The sequence below is a fragment of the Polistes fuscatus genome, unplaced genomic scaffold (assembly GCF_010416935.1).
Source record: "Polistes fuscatus isolate 324 unplaced genomic scaffold, CU_Pfus_HIC Scaffold1, whole genome shotgun sequence".
In the NCBI taxonomy this organism is placed as follows: domain Eukaryota; kingdom Metazoa; phylum Arthropoda; class Insecta; order Hymenoptera; family Vespidae; genus Polistes; species Polistes fuscatus.
The window spans coordinates 15,347,518-15,371,240 of record NW_025112997.1 but is presented as its reverse complement, the minus strand read 5'-3'; the positions used below and the strand labels follow the sequence as shown (position 1 = coordinate 15,371,240).

Genomic DNA, 23,723 nt, shown 5'->3' with positions numbered 1-23,723 from the left:
GTTGCGAAAGCTTACATGACATTATTATCAAAACTTGGACATTTGCCAACGATGAATTATATTTAAAAGAAAAAAAAAAGAAAAATCTCGATCGACTCTGTGTCACTTTTCTTTCTAAATTTTTGTACAAATAATAATTTTTAAAGTAATTTTAACAAAAAGAATAAAAAAACAATAAAACGAAAATAATTGGCTATGCAATAAAATATAAAGATAATCACTTTACCAAGTTGACGCACAGTTAAAAGATAAAGTATCATTAAACATATAAAAACTACGTGTCTGAATTCTAGGTACAACAGTCGAGTTAATTTCTCAGTTTGCTTAACTACTTTACCTGGTAATTGTAAAGACTTTTGTAACTCTTTTGTATAAGTAATGTCGTCATCATCACCATCATCATCATTACTATTATTATCATTATAACAATCGTATGTACTGAACACTTTAATTTGTTCTCATTTTCAAAATCATGGTTTCATACACGTTCGCATTTCACCCACGTTGCATCTCGTTCTTCGCATCGTTACATTAAAAAAGCTCGAGATTATTTAATTTAACTTTTTTCACAACGTAGCTTTGACTTTCGAGTTCATATCTGACAATCGTGTTCCAACTGAACCCAAAGAAAAATACTACAACCGAAAGATATCTCGTTTTAAACGAGCGTCGTTCATCTAAAGGCATTATTTAGACCTAAAAATTAATTTTCATTATCTTATGATCTTCTTTCGGAAAGTTTTTGATCGTTTGACGTTTCGTCGTACGCCTTCCGTAAGGATACCATAGAATATTGCAATTTTCGTCTCATCATTAATCTCCTTTGTTTTAGACTCTCGCGTTTTTCTTTGCATCGGTGAACAAAGTAATTTCATCGGAGTAAGTAATTTATTAGATTGCCGACGTATCGTAATTAATTTAGTAAAGCGTTAATCTCGAAGAAGTGGGAGTAAAGAATAAGATAGGAAAGAAGGAGGTTGATTATGAAAATGGTAAAGAAAAACAAAGTTAAAATCTTCGAATTGAAAAACAACCGTATGATCAACTCCTATGTTCGAATTTAAGATCTATTTGACAAAATGTTATGAATTTCTTTTACTTTGTTTCACTGATACAATGCAAAAGGTAAATCGATGAATATCATTCACGAAGGAGAAGAAGATCTATTGTACATGCAAACTTTCTTAATGTCTCAGCTTTCGTAGGATTTGTCGGACTTTTTGCGTAAATTAAAGCGCGTTCATCGCAATTAGCAAGTAGTTTCTATTATTTCTATACGATATCTTTGTAGATAATGAAGAATCAGCTACTATTTGATAACGCGAACAATTCAATAACTAAAATTATTATTATAAAGTAATAGTTATTAACATTTATATTTTATGCTATTTTTAGCTTCAAAAGCGCAAATTATTTTTTGTTAACATTATCAAATCAGTCAAAAGTAGATCTTCAAGTAATTACGTACTCACGTTTCGCAAAGTTTAGCTTTCGAAATGTGCAGAGGATCTCCTCTTCATGAAGCGATGCAAGCAGAGAATTTGAATAATTGAGAGGAACACGTGCCAAATCAGAAATCACTGGAATGCGATAAAGTTTAACTCGATTCCATTGCATACACACAACCAGAAAGCATATGCGATATTTCCTCGTGATCATATTAATATACTACAGAGTGGTCTACGAATGAGTATCTCTACGAGTAGTATGCGTTAGTGCTTGTCTTCGCTATACCACTAATTTTTAAATAAATTTTGACGAAATTTAATATATCCGTTACCGCAAGAATGTAATATTCTGCGCTATTGCATTACTCTTTAAATTATAAATCTATTAAATAAAGAACGAAATTTGTAATTTATATGAAAATCAGAACAAGTTAATACAGAAACAAGTTGGTATAATATCTTGAAATTATTTGAACACTGTATTTGTAGCTTGATTTATTTTAATTTTTAATTTTTTTATTACGATAGAGTGTACGACTGTGTACACCGACAATAGCAATTGTTAATATATCATACGTTACTTTTAGATGAAACTTAATCAATTGTTCTATTTGAGCTACTTAAGTTATCTTGCATTGCTAATATTTGTTCCAGCAAATTACACATTTCTCATTTATAATGCTACAATTAATGATATGAACAAAAAAATAAAAATGAAACATTAGAGAATATATAGTATTACATCTATATTGTAATACAAACAACTCGAAAATGTACGATCTAGAAACGTCGCAATTAGTAACACTGCATAATTAACGTTTAATACTGCAAACAGAAATAGAATGGAATTATCATAAGTGAAATCATCGGTTAGACAAACGAATATCCTGCAAGAAACGTAGGAACTACGAGGCTCTCTCGTATAATTCGAACTTGATAATTCAGTAGGGTTAAGCCAAAGATCGTAAACTTGGAAGTATCCAATTTTCGACAACACTATGGCCAACTTTATGTTTAAGAACACATTAACTTCACCAGCTGTATCTCAGCTGTGCAGAATGCAATCTAATACAAGGAACATCTACGACATACACGAACGATTTATCGTCTAATTTAATGAGCTACTACATCGCACGATATCGAAGAATTTCGAAGCTATGAAACTATAATTAGGATGTCGCACGAAGAGTAACGGAACAACGGGTTATAATCGCGATTGCTATAGTATTTTGAAAATGGCTAATATAATATTCTCTTTATAGTTTTCCTCAGACGAACAATTTGGATCCGGCGATCAAGATGTCGATTTATTTGATGTCGTGGGAGAAATTGACTTAAATAAGGTAGACAAGAGTCTAACGCTCTTTTTCTTTTCGTTTTACTAAACAAAACTTACTTATCTTTTGATTTTATTACGTTCGTACTAACCAAAAATTCTTTATAGCTTTTTTTGTTGTGTGCCGTTTTTTTACTAACGAAAATGATTTTTTAATCGGACAAATAACTATTCGTTGTGATCTTAATTATCGAAAGAATTGCAATGATTATTAAGTAAAAAAGAATTTTAAATTGCTTCGCTTTTAATTTGATTAAATCATGCTGCACCAATTTATCGAAATGAGGCTTTCAACTTGGATAGGCAAATAATAATCCTCAAAGAAGAACGACATCCTACTAAGGACCTGGTCTTTAGACTTTTCAAAAGGATGTCGATCGTTTCTTATGAAACAGAGAAATCTAGGAATTGGGTTATGAAGATAATCTCGTAAATACTGAAAGGATAATCTTCGAATGCTGTTAGGATTTCGCAATGGCGACTTTACTACGGATCTCATGCTTCACTATCCACCTCAGTCATTATGGAGTTTGACTTAATCCAAGCGAAGTTTACAGATCTTTATCGCATCTACCAAAATCTACTAACTAAATTCAAAAAGAAATATTAATCCGTTCAATTTTTTCATAAAATTTATTAATAACTTAATACTTTATATTTCTTATCTTATATCTTGCATCATGCCTTAGATAAATCCTTTTTGTAATTTGAACGTTCATTATTCTAAAATGATTTAACTCTACAAGAAATTAGCAAGAGTAGTTCCTTACTACTCGGTACTAATATTTAACTATAATTCTACACATAATCAGTCGGTCGATCTCGTGTGCAGGGTTTCCTTCTTCAGTCATAATAATTTAATAACGTAAGGTCATCGCGACAAATTTCAGGCTGATCTTTATACCGACCGCTATCACGCGCATTCTGCGGAATAAGGACAATTTAATTTACTGGGCATCAAGACATACAATTTGGAATCCGTAAGATAAATTTTGAGGATAACGTTATCTAATTATTGCTTCTTGTAGCAACCACAAGACGAGAAACCTTCATACTATATTCTATCGAATTTAAGATAGTATAAATCTCTTATTTCTTATATTTTTGTAAAACTAGGGTCTTAGATAAATCAAATCAATATGGTTTAACGTTCGAAATTATACGATATTAGCTATTTCAATTTTAAATCCAAGCAAATTGAATAATGAAATTATATCTAAGTGTATAAATCTATAAATTATCAAGAGGAACATTACTCTCAGAACGTAATTAAATTTTCGATAGAACGTTCAAATATATATGATAAAATAAATCTTCCTATTCCCATCTAAAATTTTCACTCATTGTCAGTCTCACAAAATTTCAAATAAAATCTTCCTGCAGGCGATGCCACGCGCATTCATTTTTATGTGCATTCAATTGCTCGCGTTACGAAGTCGATTGTAACACCATGTGCCATCTGATGCAACGCGCACGGAATTAAGAGCTCGTTTAAAACGACTGGCGATAAGAATGCGAATATGATATTCGCATGTAGAACTTTTTATTATAACGACAGTATTACGTCATATAATAAATTTTTAATAATTATTTTATAACAGTGTATCGATTAATCAAAGAAATTGTCCGTTTAATCATTTTTATTGTATAATGATTTAATTATATCTCGTTGATTATATAAATATAAAAACAAATACTTTAAATGATCTATAATTCAGAGATTAAATTAACAGACACAATTCATAAATAATATAATAATATAATAATAAAAAAATAAAATAAATAACTCATAAATATATAATAATAAAATAATATATATTTAATTATTTCAAAAGATTAAATGAATTAAATAATTATCTTATCTTCAAATAATTATTTTATCTATCTCACGCTCAACCGGAAGAAGTTCAACAGTTCTGAAACTAAAATAATAACTATTAATAGAAGTTAGCATGTTTGCGTATTTTCATTGAAAGTGAAGCGATAGATTTCGTCACGAAAATCGGAACAGAACATGGTGCGAAACGTCTTAGACCAATAGCGATTTGATGAACCCGTCTTCGGTTCGACCCACTTTCGAAACTTGCAGCTGCGCGGTAAATTCATTAAGCCAATCCAATTTCACTAGACGCCGATAGGAATGGAAGCATTTCTTCGTACGACGGATTGGAAGATGGTTTGCGGTTACCTTCGTAAGATACGTTCTCTTCGTTCTGACTGCTACTATCTACGAAACGTTTCTCAAATGTCCTGTTAACGACTATCACGACACGATGTTCGAGGATCAATGAAGCTAACAGGATGAGCTCTATTAGTGTTAACTGACAGATAAAGACACAACACACTCTTTTTATCCCGTCATACTTTTGAACATTTTAAGTCAATAAATAAAGCTAAGAATGAGAAAAAAAAGCATTTCGATAGATTATGAGAGAAAATTTTCTTTAACTTTCCATATGTTTAGAACTTACATTTGACTTTGTAATTGTATTTCATCTTCGTGTTGAATGATATTCTGTCCCTCTGATTATTTCTTCTCCTGTTCTGGTAATGATTCGATTGATATAAAAATAATTTTATACGAAGTATATATTCTGCTCCAAAGAAAAGAATGAATTTTGGAATGTAAACTGCAAAATAAAATGGAAGAATTTTTCTGTCCAAGTGTCGTTTGTCTATACATATACTATTCAAACATGTATATATACATACGTTAGTCTAGCACGTAGGAAAACATGAAATTAACAATGACAACAAAACTCGTGCAACGAAAATATTTGCTCCTGATAGTCGAAGAAGAAAATCAAACGTACGATGAATTGCAGGCCAGATTGCTGGTCTATTATCGTGACGAGGTTAATTATTACCAACTTAATAAATTACAAAGGTAAAGAAGAAATTATACGTATTAATTTATGATTATCTGTGATCGTAATTTAAAATAATGTTGATTATAACAATAAATTTACATCTTAGACCTTCCAACATAAAATACAATTTAAATCAATTATTTTTGGAACAGTTTCATGATTTATTTTTTATATGAGATTTTTAAAAAGATGTTGCTCGTTAAACGTTCTACTGGAATGCTGATGATTCGAAGAACGGCAATGCGGCATTGCGGTACAGCAAATACGTGAGTTGCCGAGAAGAAGAATGCTTTGGATGCTTGGCATGGTCATAACTTGAACTGTCCGGTTAGGAATCCTTTCGAGAAGCTTCATTTTCTTTTTCTTTTTTTTATATACTCATAGTTACGATAGGTGAAAAAAAAAACTTATATAAAAATAAAGCATGTCTTCACTACAAATTTGAGCATATGAATTTGCATGAGATACTAACGTTAGCAAAATCTAACTTAAATTATAGAAGAATATAAAACTATTTCTAATGGCAAACATGTTCCAGTAAACTTACATAATCAATTTTTTGTTAATCCTACTCATTATTCATAGACCGGTTTAAAAAAAAATATATGAACGATTAAATTCGTTCAATCATCAATATTTTCCCAATAATGCGAACGTCCGTCGATCACGGAAAAATGTCGAACGAAGGATGACTACCCCCTTCGATAAAACCGCGCCATTACCAATAATTATCGGAAAACACTTAGGGCAGGTGTCGTGTGTCCTAACCGTACAGTCAACCGCCTGATTTGCCTGAAACTTCATTAATCACCGTCAGTGTCTAATATTATATGCTCGCTTTAAAAGCATCCATCGAGTGGGAACCTCAGCGAAAATACGACATGCAGTCTTCACTACTTTATAATAAACCGATGTGCTTTTTAACGTTTTCAAATAGCCTATTTTTGGACAATACGAATGAATATTTTATATGGGAATCATTTATTCCAGAGTCTAACAAGATCTACTAATCAATCAAATTTTCAAAATAATATACGCTTAACTAATACCTAATGTCATAATCTTCTTAACGGCTAATTGTTATTACATATCTATATGTATATACATAAGAACATAGATTGATGCTTGAAATGAAATTAAAACGAGCAACCATAAAAATTGTTAAATTCGAAATCTTCTTTCAATGATGATAAAACGCGTGCACATATATTTACGTTATCGATTTTTCTCTGTTATTCCTTCGCAGATCGATCGAGAGTACGACGAAGATAAAAACGAAGAAAGCAACCCACCACCGTTCATCACGCCTCCTCCTCCTAATCCAGACTGTGAGTAATAGCATTTACATAAAGCCGCAGCTATAGAGCTTTCTGTGAAATAAGATCTAATATCTTTCGTAAGAAATTCAAAAGACGGAACAATGCTCGAATCTCGCAGATTGGTGGACAATATTTCGATTAAAAATATGATACTGAAAAATTTCTTTTGTTTTAGACAAAGGTCCGAAGGGTGAGAAGGGTGATAAAGGAGATAAGGGCGAGAGCGTTCGAGGACCACCAGGGCCTCCTGGACCACCTGGACCTGGATATGATTCAAATGACGAGGTATTAAATTTTATTTATTTATTCTGTTAAGAAAAAACTATACTCGAGGGACATATCTTCTAAGACGACAATCTTCAAAAAAACTCAATAAAATCAATAAAAAATCGAATCTTATCGTATTTTTGTCAAACATATTTGTATAAAATCTATAAAAAATTAAGTATTAAAATACGGCACATATATTTTTTACACCCTGTAGATACTGTTATAAAACTCTCTTGAAATTTTGCCAAAAAACTTCGAATTCACCGAGTTCGTTCAGCCTATAGTCTTTTTTAATACCTTTTATAAAACCTTGATTTATATACTTTTAACCGGGAAATAACAGGGATGATAAATTAAATAAAAAACTACACCTTAATTCACATGAACCTAAAGTAGGTGAAAATGATTAAACGTATCCCTTCCTAAATGTCAACAATAACTTCATTCCATTGAAGCCTTATGGTCATGACGTTATATAAGTCATTGAAACGTCGATAATACGTGATGTTCGTATTTACGGTACACGGATATGACACGATCGCATCCGCGATCAGTCATTCATCTGGTTATTCGAGCGAATTGATTTAGCGTGAGAATATCGAAGCGCATATCAGGAAACACTGTGCATAGCACTCGCATCTGCATCATAACTATTCGGTATGTGAATACGTTCCATTTTCCATTGAATTCACTTGAAAATTGAAATAAAGAATTTCTACTTCAAATTGATTACCTTTTCGTTATTTTAATATTCTTCATCTTGTCAGGATTGGCCAGTAAAAATACCACAAGGTCCACCAGGTCCTAAAGGAGAACCAGGCAAATGTGCGTGCAATGCAACGACGTTGATGACATCCTTCACGATGCCAAAAATGATCGAAGGACCGAAAGGCGAACCAGGTGTCCCTGGAAAAGAAGGAAAGCAAGGGCAGATGGGTCTTACTGTAAGCAGAATAACTTCGTTAACTATAAGTAATAAAATAATAACGACTAATTTCCTTTACAAATGGATAAAAAAAGCAATTAGATTATTGATTATTTAAAGATTATTTCTGGTACAGGGTGCAGCAGGACCACCCGGAGAAAGGGGATTACAAGGTCCACCTGGGGCAAGAGGTGAAAAGGAGATATAGGAATACTTGGACCCGAAGGTCCTCAAGGACAGAAAGGTGAACCAGGTAGAGATGGAATACCAGGTGAAAAGGGAGCTCAAGGACCTCCTGGGCCACCTGGAAAGGGCGAATTCTCCGGCTACGATGTAAGTTGACGTACTTTTCATAAGTTCTTGCCGTGATAATAAAAGAGGGGATAAAAAATGAAATGATGTAAAGGAAAAGGACGATACATTAAATTCATTCATAGAAAGAGGTAAACATATTGTTTATAAATGAAAAAACATTCGGAAAGAACATTATCTCAAAGATTATGGAATTTCTTAAAATTCCAAGAATGTGTATCCTTGGCAACAATATACCTAACTCTTATTTAGTTGATTCGTATACACGCGAAACACGCAACATTTAGCTGAACGTGTCTTTCGTCCCTTTATACGACAACCTTTCCATGAGATACATACTCCCTCAGCTACTTTCGTTCCTCTTCGAGCACTGCCTTTCACCTAGTCGGTCAAACGTTTGGTCGGTTGGACGATCGCGGTGCAGTAGGCAACCTAGAAATTGGTTTCTGTATTCCTCGGGGAAATCGAGCTTCTCACGATGCGAACTCACGTAAGATAACCGTAGCACACACGATACGCGAGTCGAACACACAGAAGAAGAGAAGGATGAGAAAGGTAGTACTCGAATTTCCTGCCAACGAAGTCGTCCTACAAGTGATCCAAAATCGAGATACCATGAAATTCGACTTCTTCAAATGTACTTCATTTTATGTTAGAAAATTTTCTACCCTTCCTGAAAATAATTATATTCGTTTTCATATAATAATAAAGAAAACCGATTGTCTCTTTATGATTCTCGTCGAAATAATCGAAATAAAGAAAAGAACAAAAAGAATTTAGAAAGAGGTTAAAAAGATTGGATAAATACATTGCTTCTCAACCATTATTGAATAAAAGTTCCCCCACGATGATATATATCTTGACATCTCTCTTCGCGTACAATTTACGATTATCGATTACTCGACTCAAATATGATTTCATCAAAGAGACGAATAGTCGACTTTAACAACCATGTCTCGATGTTACGATATGACTCATCGATTTCGAAAGTCCTATACATTATGACCAACATGTGATGCTTTGCATTGTCAGTATTTCGTAGCTCTTTCCTTATCATTCTTTCTTTCTCTCTCTCTTTCTTTCTCCTTCTATCTCTTTATCTTTCTTTCTTTTTTTTCTACTCTTCACTCTTCCTCTTTTCCGAGAATCTCAGCTCTTATATGTGCCCTAACGAACTCACCATTTCTGTCGTACAATTCTTCAAGCTCTAGACTTCAGACAGACACAAACTCGACGAATTTCTAAGCAGACTACTCCTATTGTCATCTCCTCTCTAACTCTTTCTATCTCTTTCTTTCTTATTGTGACTTCTCAGGCTGGGAGTAACGCTTAATTCGGTAGTTTTCCTCTATAAGACGAGTGCGCGGATCGAGCTTAAATATTTTAAACGTGACCGTCTGCCGGGTCGTCCTTGTTGCTTTTAGCTTTTATTTTAACGAGAAGGAGGGATCGTCAGCGACCCTTCTACCTCGATCTTAATCAAACTCCTTGGTAAGGTACAATGACCGGGAACACCGACTAGACGTTGATGATACTTTTTTTTATTTTTCAATTTGCATTTTTACAATAAAATATTTAAATTTACTTTTTTTAATAAGTTTGTTCATTAAAAGTAATCTTATTATCAAATAGAAAAGCTTATCCTTTCGAAATAATATTAAATTTAAGTGTACGATTTAACATGAAATAAAAAAGAAATAATTTGTTGTTAAATAATGTACGGTCTACTATATAATGTTTAATTTGAATTTGAAATACTATAGAATTTAATTATTAACGTATATGCGAACGATTTCAAGAAAATAAAATGCGAAAAAATAAAATTGTATAGAAAAAGTGCTCGATCTGTATATATCGTTCGAAACGTAATCTCGAAATGCAACTTGCGACTTCACGCTCGTGAATACATCGGTTCTTCGTGTTTCTGACATTTGCTGGAAAGGAGATGTGAATGGACGAGAGAAAAGGAACATGAGTAAAACGTTAGAACGAATAAAGTGAGAAAAGAGTGAGTAAAATGTTGCCTGAAATTCACTCGTTATCGCATAGACCATTATTTATTCCTCGTGGTGCGATACGCGTTCTATTTCTATTCAAAGATTTTCTTATTTAGCTATATAGGCGATTAGAAGTGGAACGGAACAGATCATTCTTTTCAAATAAAGAATTTTTTCAAAGAATTCCAGAACTAATATAATAAAATATCGGTTTTACTCGATATTATATAGAGATGATACATTTCCTATAATTAATAATCGATAATTGACTTTCGGATAATTGAATATATTATATTTTTATTACTCAATGTTAACGTTTTCAACGTAGAAAGAATATTTCTTTCTTCGTTCTTTATTTTATATATACCTAACTGCAATAAAAATGAACATTCGTTTTTTATAAAAATACACATTTGTCCAATTAATCTAATTAACCTTTAGTTTAATCAACCTTCTACGTTTATTGCATTTCTACAGAATAAATTGAATGCAATCTTAGTTATTTATACATGAAACAGAAAAAAAAGAAGAAAGAAATTCACTTTCCACATATTAGAGAAAAAACATAAATATCGAGTAACAAATTTTGCAGTATCATTACTAACTACTTCAAGTACCCTAATACGATTACTTTGAACATAACGTTGAATGAGATTCTTAACGACTACTTAATTTCACGTTAGGAAGATCTTGAAATAGCGCAGAACCGAGTCTTCGGAGATTTTTCTAAAAAATTCTAAGTTCCTTCAGAAAGTCCAAGAATAAATTCACGAGGAACAACAGGCTTGGAAAGAGAAGAGTAAAAGGAGTAAAGATAAAGAGAAAAAAGAAAGTTTTTGATAAAACAGAAATTGCTTGGAAGTTTGGAGCTTCTCAAAAAAAACCACATATTGAGAAGTGACAAATTAATGAGACAAATTTGGACATTAAAATATAGACAAACTTTAAAACGTAACAAAATGGCGAATCACGATTATAAAAATTATATAGAACGATAATATATAATAATTTCTTTGTTTGTATTAATAAGCACGTATTTTCGTAAATAAACAAAGGAAACATCTTACATCATCCATAAACTTCACGAAAACATATAATGTCCTTAAATTGACACATTGACCATATCTCACATCTAATACTTTTAATAACATTTTTTAAATTAAAAGTATAACAGAATCATTACTTCAGACTTGAAATTTTATAGATAAGCATACTTATAGTTATTTAAAAAGGACATTTTCTAAATGTTTTAAATGAATTTATCTTAATTAACTAATAAAAATATTTAACGTGCTTTGGTAAAAAAAAAAATATTCCATTTTCATTTTTAATTTTCTCATTTACATTGTACATATACGTTATTAAGTTATCATCACAGATTTGATTGTAAAAGGATTATAATTATTCGTCGGTAACATTAGATTGAGATGAAAGCAAAGTATGCATTTCACGACGAATGTGCATGCTTTGCGACCTTATTCCCATGATTAAACACAGAAATTTCGTCTGTTATGCGCATGCAGCCCAGTTGGAAGACCCGAGGCATTTACAGGGTGAGTACTAGTTGGCGTGCCTCGAGTGCTTGCACCGTAAGGGCGCTTCTATCCTAAATCTATGCTACAGATACGCCGTTTATTTAATAAGACACGCGCGTAATTAAGATAACATTGTTGCGAAAATGATACTATGTTATGACGAATCTTCAAGGATAAATTGAAGCGTTTGTCCTCGTCTACACGATGTTTTCCTTCGTTAAAACGTATATCAAAGATTAAGTTGTTCTCAGCAGCGACCTCTTGGGATGTTACATTTATGTTTTACATTAGGTATTAATCTTTTTAGAAATTCATTAAACAACCTAACAAAGATACTAAATCATTTTTATTTATTTGATTCTTTTTTTTTATAATAGTATCTATAAATTATACGCATAAACTTTTATGCTTTATACCAAACATTTAAATGGGAACACTTGTATGTCTTATGTTGTTTAATTCAAGTTTAAAATTTGTCTATGTTGTATCTTTATTTAAAAAACTTATAATTTTTTATTAAAAATGCTATCACCTGCATATATAAGCGAGCTTAACAATTCAAGTGCTTCTATTTAAATGTTCCACCCTCTATGAGCATAAAATAAAAGAAAGTGTAGCTTTTTATCAGTATACAAAATTAAATAAATAATTTTGTACGAAAGAACGAAATTCAAAGATCTTTACATAACATAATAATTTAAATCACTTGATTTATTTTTTTGTAATAATTAAAATATCAAATACAGAACGACAAATTAAAATTAGTTGTTTTATTTAGCCCGAAGGTATCACGATGAGACCAGGTCTACCAGGGCAAAAAGGTGAATCAGGCATACCTGGGAATCCTGGTCCTAAAGGAGAAGCAGGAATCCCGGGTGGAAAGGGTATTAAAGGCGAGCCTGGTCACAAGGGTGGAAAAGGAGAACACGGAAAAGAAGGGCCAAGAGGAATTCAAGGCTTTAAAGGAGAACCAGGTGCTCCAGGAGCACCAGGACTTCCTGGTGCACCAGGAGAAAATGGAAGACCAGCCGAAAAAGGTGACAAGGGTGATTCTGGACCCGAAGGAAAACCAGGTCCGCCTGGTCCACCAGGACCACCAGGACCCAATAGTCCAGGTGTTATAAGCATTGGAGATACAGGTGAACTTTCCCATATTTGATTCATAAAAATTCATTAAAAAATCCTCTAAACGAATTTTGCCTTGCATTTACCTTATTCCCATAAAAATTTCTCAAAAATAAGCTATATTTTCAAATTCAAATGAAATTTTGAATAATTATCAATAAATTTTCAATAATAAAATTGATTAATTTATATTGATTTTTTTAATGTATAAAGACCAACGGTATAAGATTGCTAGAATATTTAATTGAAATTTAAAAATATTCGCAAACATTGTTTTGTTCTCTGTGATCTATTCTATTTCCAACTCTCGCTACACTATTACTCGTCTATCAACAGCTAGGAAAATAACTTGATATAGTATTCGTTAACTAAATTCACCGAATGCAAATTCTACTAATTGTAAGCGTAAATAGTTCCGTACCACTATTTTACTACCAAATATCTTGAAACTCAACAAACTTCCTTCGCGTTTAAAATATTTTGTTTCTTATAATTAAAATGCAAGTCTTAATTGAAATACTTTCATTCATTCGTTTTATACGATTGTACCGTTTCCAATTTCCCTTACATCTACATTATAATCTAGTATCTGTAACGATTAGAAAACCGATTCGTAACAATTAATTCTTTAACTATTTTTATTAAAATATCGTCAATTCTCGATGAATGGAATATTTGTTGATAATCAACACGATATAGTTCACAGAATATTGTGCTAAAAAAAATCGATCGATAAGTAGAACAATAGGTTCAGTAATCATTATTTTTGTATAGTTATAACAATCCTAAACTAACTCTATCCATAAACTGATTTATGAAATTCGTGTAAAGGATTAGAAGAGAAGGGTGAGAAGGGTGAATCTGGGCCACGTGGTTACAAAGGCGATCAAGGAACTAAAGGCGAGAAAGGGGATAAGGGGGAATATGGACCAGCCGGTATACCGGGTGTAAACGGAATTCAAGGACCGCAAGGAGATAAAGGCGAACCCGGTAAGGACGGAGTTCCCGGAACTTCAGGAATTCCAGGTTTGAAAGGAGAAAGGGGTGAAAGGGGTCCTCCCGGTGTCACCGCTATCGCCAATTCCGGTGACTATATCACCATCAAAGGTGAAAAGGGTGCAGAAGGTAAAAGAGGAAGAAGAGGTCGTCCTGGACCACCAGGTCCTGTCGGACCACCCGGAAAACCAGGAGTAATGGGAGAAATTGGTCTACCAGGATGGATGGTAAGAAAAGAATACCTTTTTCTTGCATAATCGTTGTATTTATTTCTACTCAAATACATTTTTGTCATATCTTAAATTATAATATTCAATAAACGCATGCGTATTTTACTTTTAATGCTGCATGAAGAATACAAAGGTAAGAAGAAAATAAAAAAGAAAGAAATGAAAAATTAAATATAAATTCAAATTTTATTCTAAGAGTAGATATGATTCGTGTTTATTCGAGTTACGATAATTAAAACTTGTTTTACAAATTTGTGTAGGGTCGTCCTGGACCACCAGGAAGTCCAGGCTTAACTGGACCAAAAGGAGAGAAAGGAGAACCAGGAACACCAAGTGCTTATGGGATCTCAGTAGGTGTAAGATTCTTTAATTATAATTTTGAAAGATAAAAAAAATAAAATACTCACATATATACGACATCGTTTATTGTAGAGGAAAGGTGAGAAAGGAGATGACGGAATGCCAGGAATTCCAGGACAACACGGAAGAGACGGACAACGAGGTCCTCCGGGTCCACCAGGAGCACCTGGCCCAGCTTCTAAAGGAAACTACATTCCTGTACCAGGACCTCCAGGTCCCCCAGGACCGCCAGGACCACCAGGACTCTCTTTAATAGGACAAAAAGGTGAACCAGGAATTGGCAGGAGTCACATTTTCGGAGAGAAAGATTATTATGGAATGAGACAAGGTAAGATACCATGCATAATTAAAAATGACAAAATAGCGTTCATGTATAAGTAGCAACGTTTGTAGAAATATGTATTTCCCATGAGAACATTTTCTAGTAATTTAAACATAAATTTGCTTACGTACATACCGCAAGGACCCAGAAGCAGTCTGGACGAATTAAAGGCACTTCGCGAGTTAAAACAGCTGAAAGAATTAAAGGAACATTTAGGTATTCCGATAACATTTTTTGTATTAAAAATGTAAAGAGAATTTTTATAAAATCTTTGTTAGGAGTTTCATTCTAAATTACATAAATAAGATTAATTATTATCAGTAAACTGATATCATTTTATCAAAGGTACTGCTACCGTTGCTACAAGAGGTCCTTTGGAAAGTACAACAAAGATAGTCCCTGGAGCAGTAACGTTTCAAAATACGGAAGCTATGACAAAGGTAATGATACTATTATCCTGTTTATATTAAAGTAATATTTTTCGAAAATCCCTCTCTATATATCAACAGCTTTTTCTTCGATATTATAGATGTCGAGTGTCAGTCCTGTTGGAACTTTGGCATATATCATAGACGAACAAGCCTTGCTTGTAAGAGTTAACAATGGATGGCAATACATAGCGGTTAGTTAATATAACAATTTAAAACATGTATTTTCGATACCGTTACATACTTATCATGTATCCTTTAGCTCGGCTCACTTCTTCCAATAACAACCCCTGCGCCACCAACGACGGCACCACCTCCGGCAAATCCACCTTTCGAAGCTTCAAACCTGATAAATCAGATACCAGTGAAGGCTGACGGTACAGGAGTAAGTTATCCTTATTTCATATCTTTTGTAGCAAAATCTAAATAAATTTATTCGATGTTAAAGTCAAAATAACATTTTCTTTTTGTTATCAAGTGGTATCCTAAAATGGTAAGATGAATTATATTATTATTTAAAACATATTATAAATAATTAATATTATTGTTTTATATACATATATATACATAGACTTACAATATTATATACATTTCATAACTTTTAGTTGAGAATGGCAGCATTAAATGAGCCGTTTACTGGCGACATGCACGGTGTAAGAGGTGCAGATTACGCTTGCTATCGTCAAGCAAAAAGAGCAGGCTTGAGAGGTACCTTCCGTGCATTCCTAAGCTCCAGAGTGCAAAACGTCGACAGCATCGTCAGACTTGGAGATCGCGATCTTCCAATCGTTAACATCAAGGTAAATCCAGCAACAAGAAAAAATCTATTGTATTACTATTGTAGAATATTATATAGATAATTAAATGTATATCCAATATATATATATCTCCATCTTCGCGAATGATAATATTTTTTCTCATTAAGTTGAAATTATCATCGTATAATTGAATAATATTGGTAATATCAGGGAAAAGTAACAGTAAACTCATCCTCGATCGTCCTTCGTGTTCGTTTAATCGTCTATTTGACGCATTTACTTTCCGTCGTGTCTTTCGTCTATGATTCGGTCGTCTCCTCTTCTTTTCTACACTTCTTTGTTTCTTCTATTTTTCTGTCATTTATTCGCCTATTCGTCTATTTGCGTCTAACGTCTATTTCTACCGTCTAAATTCGATTCTGATCGTCTGATAACTATCTTTGACTGACTACAGCATCCTTTTCCTTTTGTCACCCAGCGTCAAACGTCTTTCGTCGTTTTTCTGATTTGTCGATCGTCTCAGTCTTTAAGTAGCGTGATCTTTAGCAAACAAATCACGCATCAATTAATAAATCAATTGCACGAATATGCACATCAATTCTCTCTCTCACATACATTCATACTCATTCGTCTCGACATTTTCACCATTCTATACTATTAAAATAATAAATAAAAAAATAATATATCAACACATTTCTAGGGTGACGTTCTTTTCAATTCGTGGAAGGAAATGTTCAATGGAAATGGAGCCTACTTTTCCCAAAACCCTAGAATCTACAGTTTTAATGGAAAAAATATTCTCACTGACTTTGCCTGGTAAGTAATTTTTAAAATAACGGTAATCAATACTATACAAAATTGTCAAAAACAAACACAAGCGGTTTGAATAGTTTCATTATTTAAGGTAAAGTAAAAAAATACACAATTAATTATATTTTTTTATATATTGTATTAATTAAGATTATTATTAATCAATTGCATTTATTCTCAATAATTATATATTTTATAATTATGTTTACGCAAATATTAAAGACGGCACTTGCCAAGCTTCGTTGATAATACTATTTGCAAGCGTCATCTATCAGGGAGAACTCTTTTTTAACCCTGTTGATAAGTAAGATTTTATTTAAGCAAAATTAGGGTACAACCCCATGCTAACGCTTGACGCTGATTTTGAGCGTCAAATTAGGGCTCCACCTAGCTGAAATAAGTAGTCATGTCCAGTGTTAAAAAAAATGAGCGACAAAAAAATTCATTAATATTGAAAGTCGATATCTCGAGATATACTTAAAATAAGTCTCTAACATCATTTTTAATATTATTGTCATTTTTTTTTACCCTTTTAAAAATTGCGTCTCCTAATAATTTTGTTCATACAAAATCTTCTTGTCTCATTTCATGTACAATAAAGTTATTACTTTTCCGTCATTCTTTGATAATATTGTAATAATCTCGGGGGACAAACAGTAAATTATTTTCTTTTAATGCCATTTCTATCACACCAAAATCTCTATCATTGGGTAAAAACGAATATCCTGATATTAAAAATTTGTGGTCTATGATTTCCACATTATTTTCAATAGTTTGGATAATTTTTAACCACATTAAAGCTAGTTTAATGTTTCTATTTTGTCCAGTACACATGTCACTGTACGCTATAATGTGTCTTTCACTTGTTAAATTCATCACCTTCATCACTGCTTTCGGACATTATCAATGATAAATATCTTAATTTAAGTATAAATGGAGTTAGGCCACTTTCAAAATAAACGGCTGAATTATTCAACTAATTCTGAAAACTTATGTGTCCAGAATTACCGTATTTACTCGGAATATAAGAAATCTTAAATGCTTTATTGATAGATAATTTGAAGTTGTACATGTTACCGTGGGTAACCGGAAATAATTAAAAAATGGAGTTAGGCCACTTTCAAAATAAACGGCTCATATAATCAAATACTTACATTCTCAAAGAGTTCCATTGCTTTTGATTGAATTTTTAGAAATATATTTAAATAAGAATTATATTCTCTCTCGTTTAATGTTTTAAATTAAATTTATTTATTAATAAACAATACAGCTATTTTCAGCTTGCCAAAGTCGATTATTTTAATTATGAATTGACGCTCAAACCTGAGAATAAAAAGCTTATTTTTGTTTAGCTTTATATAATTTGACGCTCAAAATCAGCATCAAACGTCAGCATGGAGTTGCACCTTTAGAGGAAGAATTCATTTAATAAGTATAATATCTTAAGATGTCACATCCGAAGTTAACGATACCGATCGATACTCATTATCGACGAAGCACCTAATGAAATATTTCTAAGCGTCATATTTAAATAATTACATAAAATGAATATACATATATGATTAATAATAATCTTTCATCAAACAATAAATGTTTAATTTTTATCATCAAAATCTTATAAGATCAAACTCTATTTTATTTAATTAAATAAAAATATTAATTAAATAAAAATTGTATTATAAATTATATATATTATTTTAGGCCGGAAAAAGTAGCATGGCATGGTTCGCACAAACTGGGAGATCGAGCAATGGACACTTATTGCGATGCCTGGCATTCTAGCAGCTCTGATCGTTACGGATTAGGATCACCTCTTACAGGAGGTCGACTTTTGGAGCAAATTCGTTATTCCTGTGATAACAAGTTTGCCCTACTTTGCATAGAAGTAACCAGCGAAGCTACGAGGAGACGAAGAAGCAGTCCTTCTGCAGAAGATGAAGTAGAAATGACAGAGAGCGAGTATAAGAAACACTTGGAAGCATTAATGAAAAATTGAAGGCTCTTGTTAAATATAAATATTTGCAAACCGTTATGTAAATAGAAATCGAGATGTATTGACCGTAAAGATTACTGAATCGAATAAGCGAAAAATACAGCTTTATTCGTGTTAAAATAAAAAAAATCACAAGTGACATACCAAAAACAAAAACGTTACATTTAATATAAACAAATTGTGAAAAGAATTGAAACGGTCGTTTCATCTCGTTTCTCATATCCTGGAATGCTACTATCCTCTATTTCCAAAGTTATAACTCGTAAGCAAAGCCCTTATTATCGCTTCAAAGAAGTTTTCGTTTATCTCTTAAAAAGAAGACTGATCGTCTAGACATACTACGTTCGTCAACGTTTCATATCGATCATCATACCGTAATATTAATGAAAACGTCGAATTGAGAGGATAAGTTTTGAAAAAAAAAATATAAAAAAAAAGAATCTCATGGCTTTCAGTATCTCAAAGCGTCTTATATCTCGTGCGAATAATTTAAGCGTTCCCTTGAAAATTTATCTACATCCAGCGCTAAACTTCCTCCTCTTTGCTTAACGTCCTAATAAGAGAGGAAGACTCCGAATAGGAGAATTTCTAAGGCACGCACGAATAACGATTTGATGTTTAGATCGTAAACTACTGCTCTTTAAAAACCTAAATAAATCTAAACGGAGATCATATCCGCGCATCGAGACGCGTTTACATTTTAGCTGATAAATATGAGTGTGTATGTTAGATGTAAGAGAAACATCGATTAAGAATTCTATATGACGAGTCGCTGTTCGTTTCAAATGAAGACAAGATTTGTGCTCTACGCGATATGTAAGTTACATTAGTTGTCTCATGATCGTATAGTGTTGTTTTCTGATCGAGAACTATGCGAGTTAATGGTTTCATGAGAATCGCCAAAACTTCGTAAACTACCGTATTAACGAACAACAATATCTTCATAAATTTATATAAGATCACTCGCGCCCACTTTGTACTCTTCTCTTTCAGGAAACGAACATTTTTTTCCATCTTGTCATTACTGCTTTACATCACGAGCATGAATCGAATCAATGTTGTCTGTAACTTGAGAATATATTACGATTAACATTAACCTAATTTATTACAGTTACATATGTAGAGAAAAAGAAAAAAACCGTTATAAGTCTATACACTTAGGTTGTCAACATGCTTGTCGGCGAATACAACGTAAATAAATGGAACTTTCTAATGTAATTTAGATCGCGGCGCCCAGAAAAAACAATATGTACAACTTATTATCTTTCAATATAGTTTGCACTGACATTTTATTTCCAAATTTTATATTATTTGTACATTTTATTATATCATCTTTCTAAATAAAAGCGGAAAGTGCATTTTTTACACCTCCAATCATTCACCCTTATATATACATAGTAACTCATTGACGTGACTCCACGATAAAAATTATTTATTTATTTATTTATCAGTCGTCACATAATTGTATTTTATTGTATTATATATTACAATATTAGACTTAACTAAAGATTTATTCGATTTATACAAAATTGGAAAGTTATCTTTTAAGTCTTTAAAATGCTCGCTGCTTCCGTATACTTTAGTCCTTCGAGAAGATAAATTAAATTTTCAACAGAAGCATCTTCATCCTCTTCTGCCCAAATTTCTAACATATTTTTACATTGTTCGTACGGAGTTGGTTTGCTTTGGAAAAATGCAATCTGCAAAAATTATAAATTGTATAAAACACAAAATTCTAAATTTATTTTACTATGAACTAAATAAGAAAATAGAAAATTACCTCGTCATTAGTATAGCCTAATTTAATTGCTAATTTCTTCCAATCTCCTTTAAGCAATTCTGATAATTTTGCTACCATTTCAGGTATAACTTTGTTTAGTTTATTTTCTATTCCTTTCGCATCGACATTTTCATTATCAGTTTGTTCACTTTCTTGCTTTAATACCTCTGTATATTCTTGATCATTAGAATCAGGTGGCGGAGTATCTTCTGTTTCCACCTTTACATCAGATTGAGCTTGCTGTAATTGTAATTATATACTTTTTTATAATTGTGTTTTTAAAGAATATATTGTAATATAGCAGATACAAGACATTTATATTATAATATGAAAATACTATATTTCCAAAAAAACATTGAAATTGATATAAACACTCACTGGTCGATCTTTAGCGATCTTTTTTATCATTGTTTCCAGATATTCTGGAAGTCTATTTATTGGATAATTTCCATGGACGAAGAAGTGTGGACTTCTTCTAGCCAATAACCTCAATGCTCTCCATCCAAAATTACCATCATTTACTTTCCTATAAAAATATGACATTATAGTTAAATATTAAATATTCGATATTGTTATGTTTTACAAAGAAAGCGTATCTTACTTATATTCTTCTTCCACCATGGCACTTGGATCTAATTGCATAATAGCCTCTTCGAAATATGTCTCTAATGATGGAAGAAAATCTCTATCTTTTGATTTGCATGCCTCTAAATTATTTGGACAAAGATTCCATAGTTTAGTAAGCTCCGGACTATAAAAGATAAATTAATGTTATATATTTCTTGCTAACATAATTTTTAACAATATATTTTACATGATAGCGAACAATGAAATGACTTACTTTCCCATATGATATTTGCCAACAGTCTGAGCATCTCTGATAATTTCACCAATTCTTCTTTTTAATCTTTTAATTTTTTTACATCATCATCAGCTTCTGTAGTGATTTCAGACGCAGGCCTTTTAAAAGGTGGACAACCCTCATTTTTCCACGAATTCCAGTGCTCTTCTCTTTTAAGAATATTTTTTACAGTTTCTGTAAAATATGGACCATCAGGTGGTGTCTCTGTTAACAAGGTATAAACTTGTTCCGTTGTTGCTTTAACCCATTCCACTTGATCTGGCTTCAATTCATGCGTCTCGCTTAAATATGAAACATATCATTGAGATACGGTAAAGTAAAAATCATAATGTTGAATTTAATAAAAGCAGACCTTCTCTCATAGCCACTGGCAAGGAAGCTTTGGAAAACAAAGATCGTTTTATGACTTTCTAAAGCTTTTACTAAATGCTTAAGAGAACTTTACTACGTTATTATGACTTTAAATATTTCCAAATCAAATATTAAGGAATTATCTTATAAAAATTTCTACTTACGCTTTAAATTTAACAGTGCTATTTAGATACTGGAAAAGTATCAAAAATTGCAACAGTAAGAATCTTCTAAAATTAGAATCAGAAAGTTGTAATTCCAACAATTTTTGATTAGTAAGATATTTTGCGAAGTAATGAGTTTCTTTATGGGAATCTTCCATCGCAGAATCTAATTTCACACAAATAGTTGGATAACTACGCTGCTCTTCTAATTTGAACGAAGAGAATGCTGATAAGACATTAGATGCATGCTATAAAAATAAAGATAATAATAAATTATTATTACAAAAACTGAATTTTATAAATTCTATTAATAATATTGTAATGGATCTATTTACCGCTGAGAAGACTTTCCAATGCATTTTATTATAGCATTGATTAGGATTTCTAAAAAAATCTTGCAAAGCCCAAAACTTTCTGTACAAACTATAATCTATGGGTATTTTATTTTCAGTCTTATCTTCATCTTTTATTATTGGTTCCAGAACATCTTCTGCTTTTTCAGTGCCGAATTCTGTTAGATTTTCTAAGTTAAATTCGCTAACAATGTTAAGTCCAGATCTCTCAGAGAATGGAAAGAACTTTGCAAGAAATAATAGAATTCTACCACAAAATACAGTTTGTTGAGAACGAGACAAGCGTCTAAGCAAATCATTACACATTCTTAATAAATTATTTTTACAAAGACTGAAAAAAAGATCTTCTTTCCAAACTACCACATTATTTTCAACGTATGTGAAGAGCTCTTCACATTTATCCAATGTCATTGAATCAAATATGTCTCCAAGTAACATGACCGGCATACTACCAGTCGCTAGATCTTTTCTACATAATTCAATGCAAAATGTGATATAAGATTCAAGAGGTCTAACGCTTTCAGATGTTTTATGTATCAATATATGAAGTAATGTATCTCTGAGAGCTTGATCTACAGCAAATTTTCGTTCAGTATCATTGGCACACTGTTCAATACATTTTCTTTGAAATGTAGTCACATCATTTATTTTGTAACATTGTTGCAAATAATCCTACAAATAAATAACAATTTTTATTGTACGAACTTGTGTTGCACTCGTAAAATTATTTAAAACGATACTTACGCTGTAGTCTTTTCTCAATATTTCAAACATAGCCATGATGCCAAATTTTTTTAGTTATATTTCACATAAAACTTTATCCTCTTGTTTATTTTTTATGTCAACAAAATACTTTATGTCATCATAGAGAAACTAAATGTTTATAAAAATATAAAAATATCTTTTATACTATACAGAAACAGCGACTAATTTCATTCCAACGGTAATATATGAAAACGCTACCTTGTGTCAATCATAGAAAACTTCATCAACCAGGGCCGTATCAACACCATCTCGGGTGAGTGTAACGAGATATGTATAGTAAGTCACTAGTATGTAGAGTAGAGGTAAGGAGAATCATCTCCTATGGGGGAGAATTTGAAATAGTATCCAGCTTTTGCTGAAAATAATAGTTCAAAAATCTTCCAGAATGGCGCTGGTGCAGACAAAGGGTATCAT

The 23,723-nt window shown here is 32.0% G+C and overlaps 2 protein-coding genes across 2 annotated transcripts in view; one reads left to right on the top strand and one right to left on the bottom strand.

The window, feature by feature from the left end:
* LOC122522183 (collagen alpha-1(XVIII) chain) overlaps nt 1–20,324 on the top strand; it is a 200,575-nt gene extending 180,251 nt beyond the window's left edge. Inside the window, 20 exon segments of the mRNA XM_043643021.1 lie at nt 2,711–2,791; nt 6,901–6,982; nt 7,149–7,258; nt 8,011–8,187; nt 8,305–8,359; nt 8,362–8,501; nt 12,001–12,030; nt 12,791–13,151; nt 13,969–14,360; nt 14,488–14,496; nt 14,624–14,719; nt 14,796–15,051; nt 15,187–15,261; nt 15,391–15,485; nt 15,575–15,667; nt 15,736–15,858; nt 15,952–15,966; nt 16,079–16,273; nt 16,932–17,047; nt 18,743–20,324. Of these exon segments, the coding sequence (XP_043498956.1) occupies nt 2,711–2,791; nt 6,901–6,982; nt 7,149–7,258; nt 8,011–8,187; nt 8,305–8,359; nt 8,362–8,501; nt 12,001–12,030; nt 12,791–13,151; nt 13,969–14,360; nt 14,488–14,496; nt 14,624–14,719; nt 14,796–15,051; nt 15,187–15,261; nt 15,391–15,485; nt 15,575–15,667; nt 15,736–15,858; nt 15,952–15,966; nt 16,079–16,273; nt 16,932–17,047; nt 18,743–19,037 (2,796 nt within the window). The 3' untranslated portion in view covers nt 19,038–20,324.
* Nucleotides 20,325–20,334: 10 nt separating this feature from the next.
* On the bottom strand, nt 20,335–23,499 carry LOC122522186 (THO complex subunit 1). Its single transcript, XM_043643033.1, is given in 10 exon segments — nt 20,335–20,734; nt 20,815–21,054; nt 21,193–21,340; nt 21,416–21,565; nt 21,656–21,728; nt 21,731–21,957; nt 22,029–22,055; nt 22,192–22,439; nt 22,527–23,216; nt 23,289–23,499. Coding segments are annotated over 10 exon segments (1,995 nt in total). The 5' UTR covers nt 23,325–23,499; the 3' UTR covers nt 20,335–20,578.
* Nucleotides 23,500–23,723: the final 224 nt, after the last annotated feature.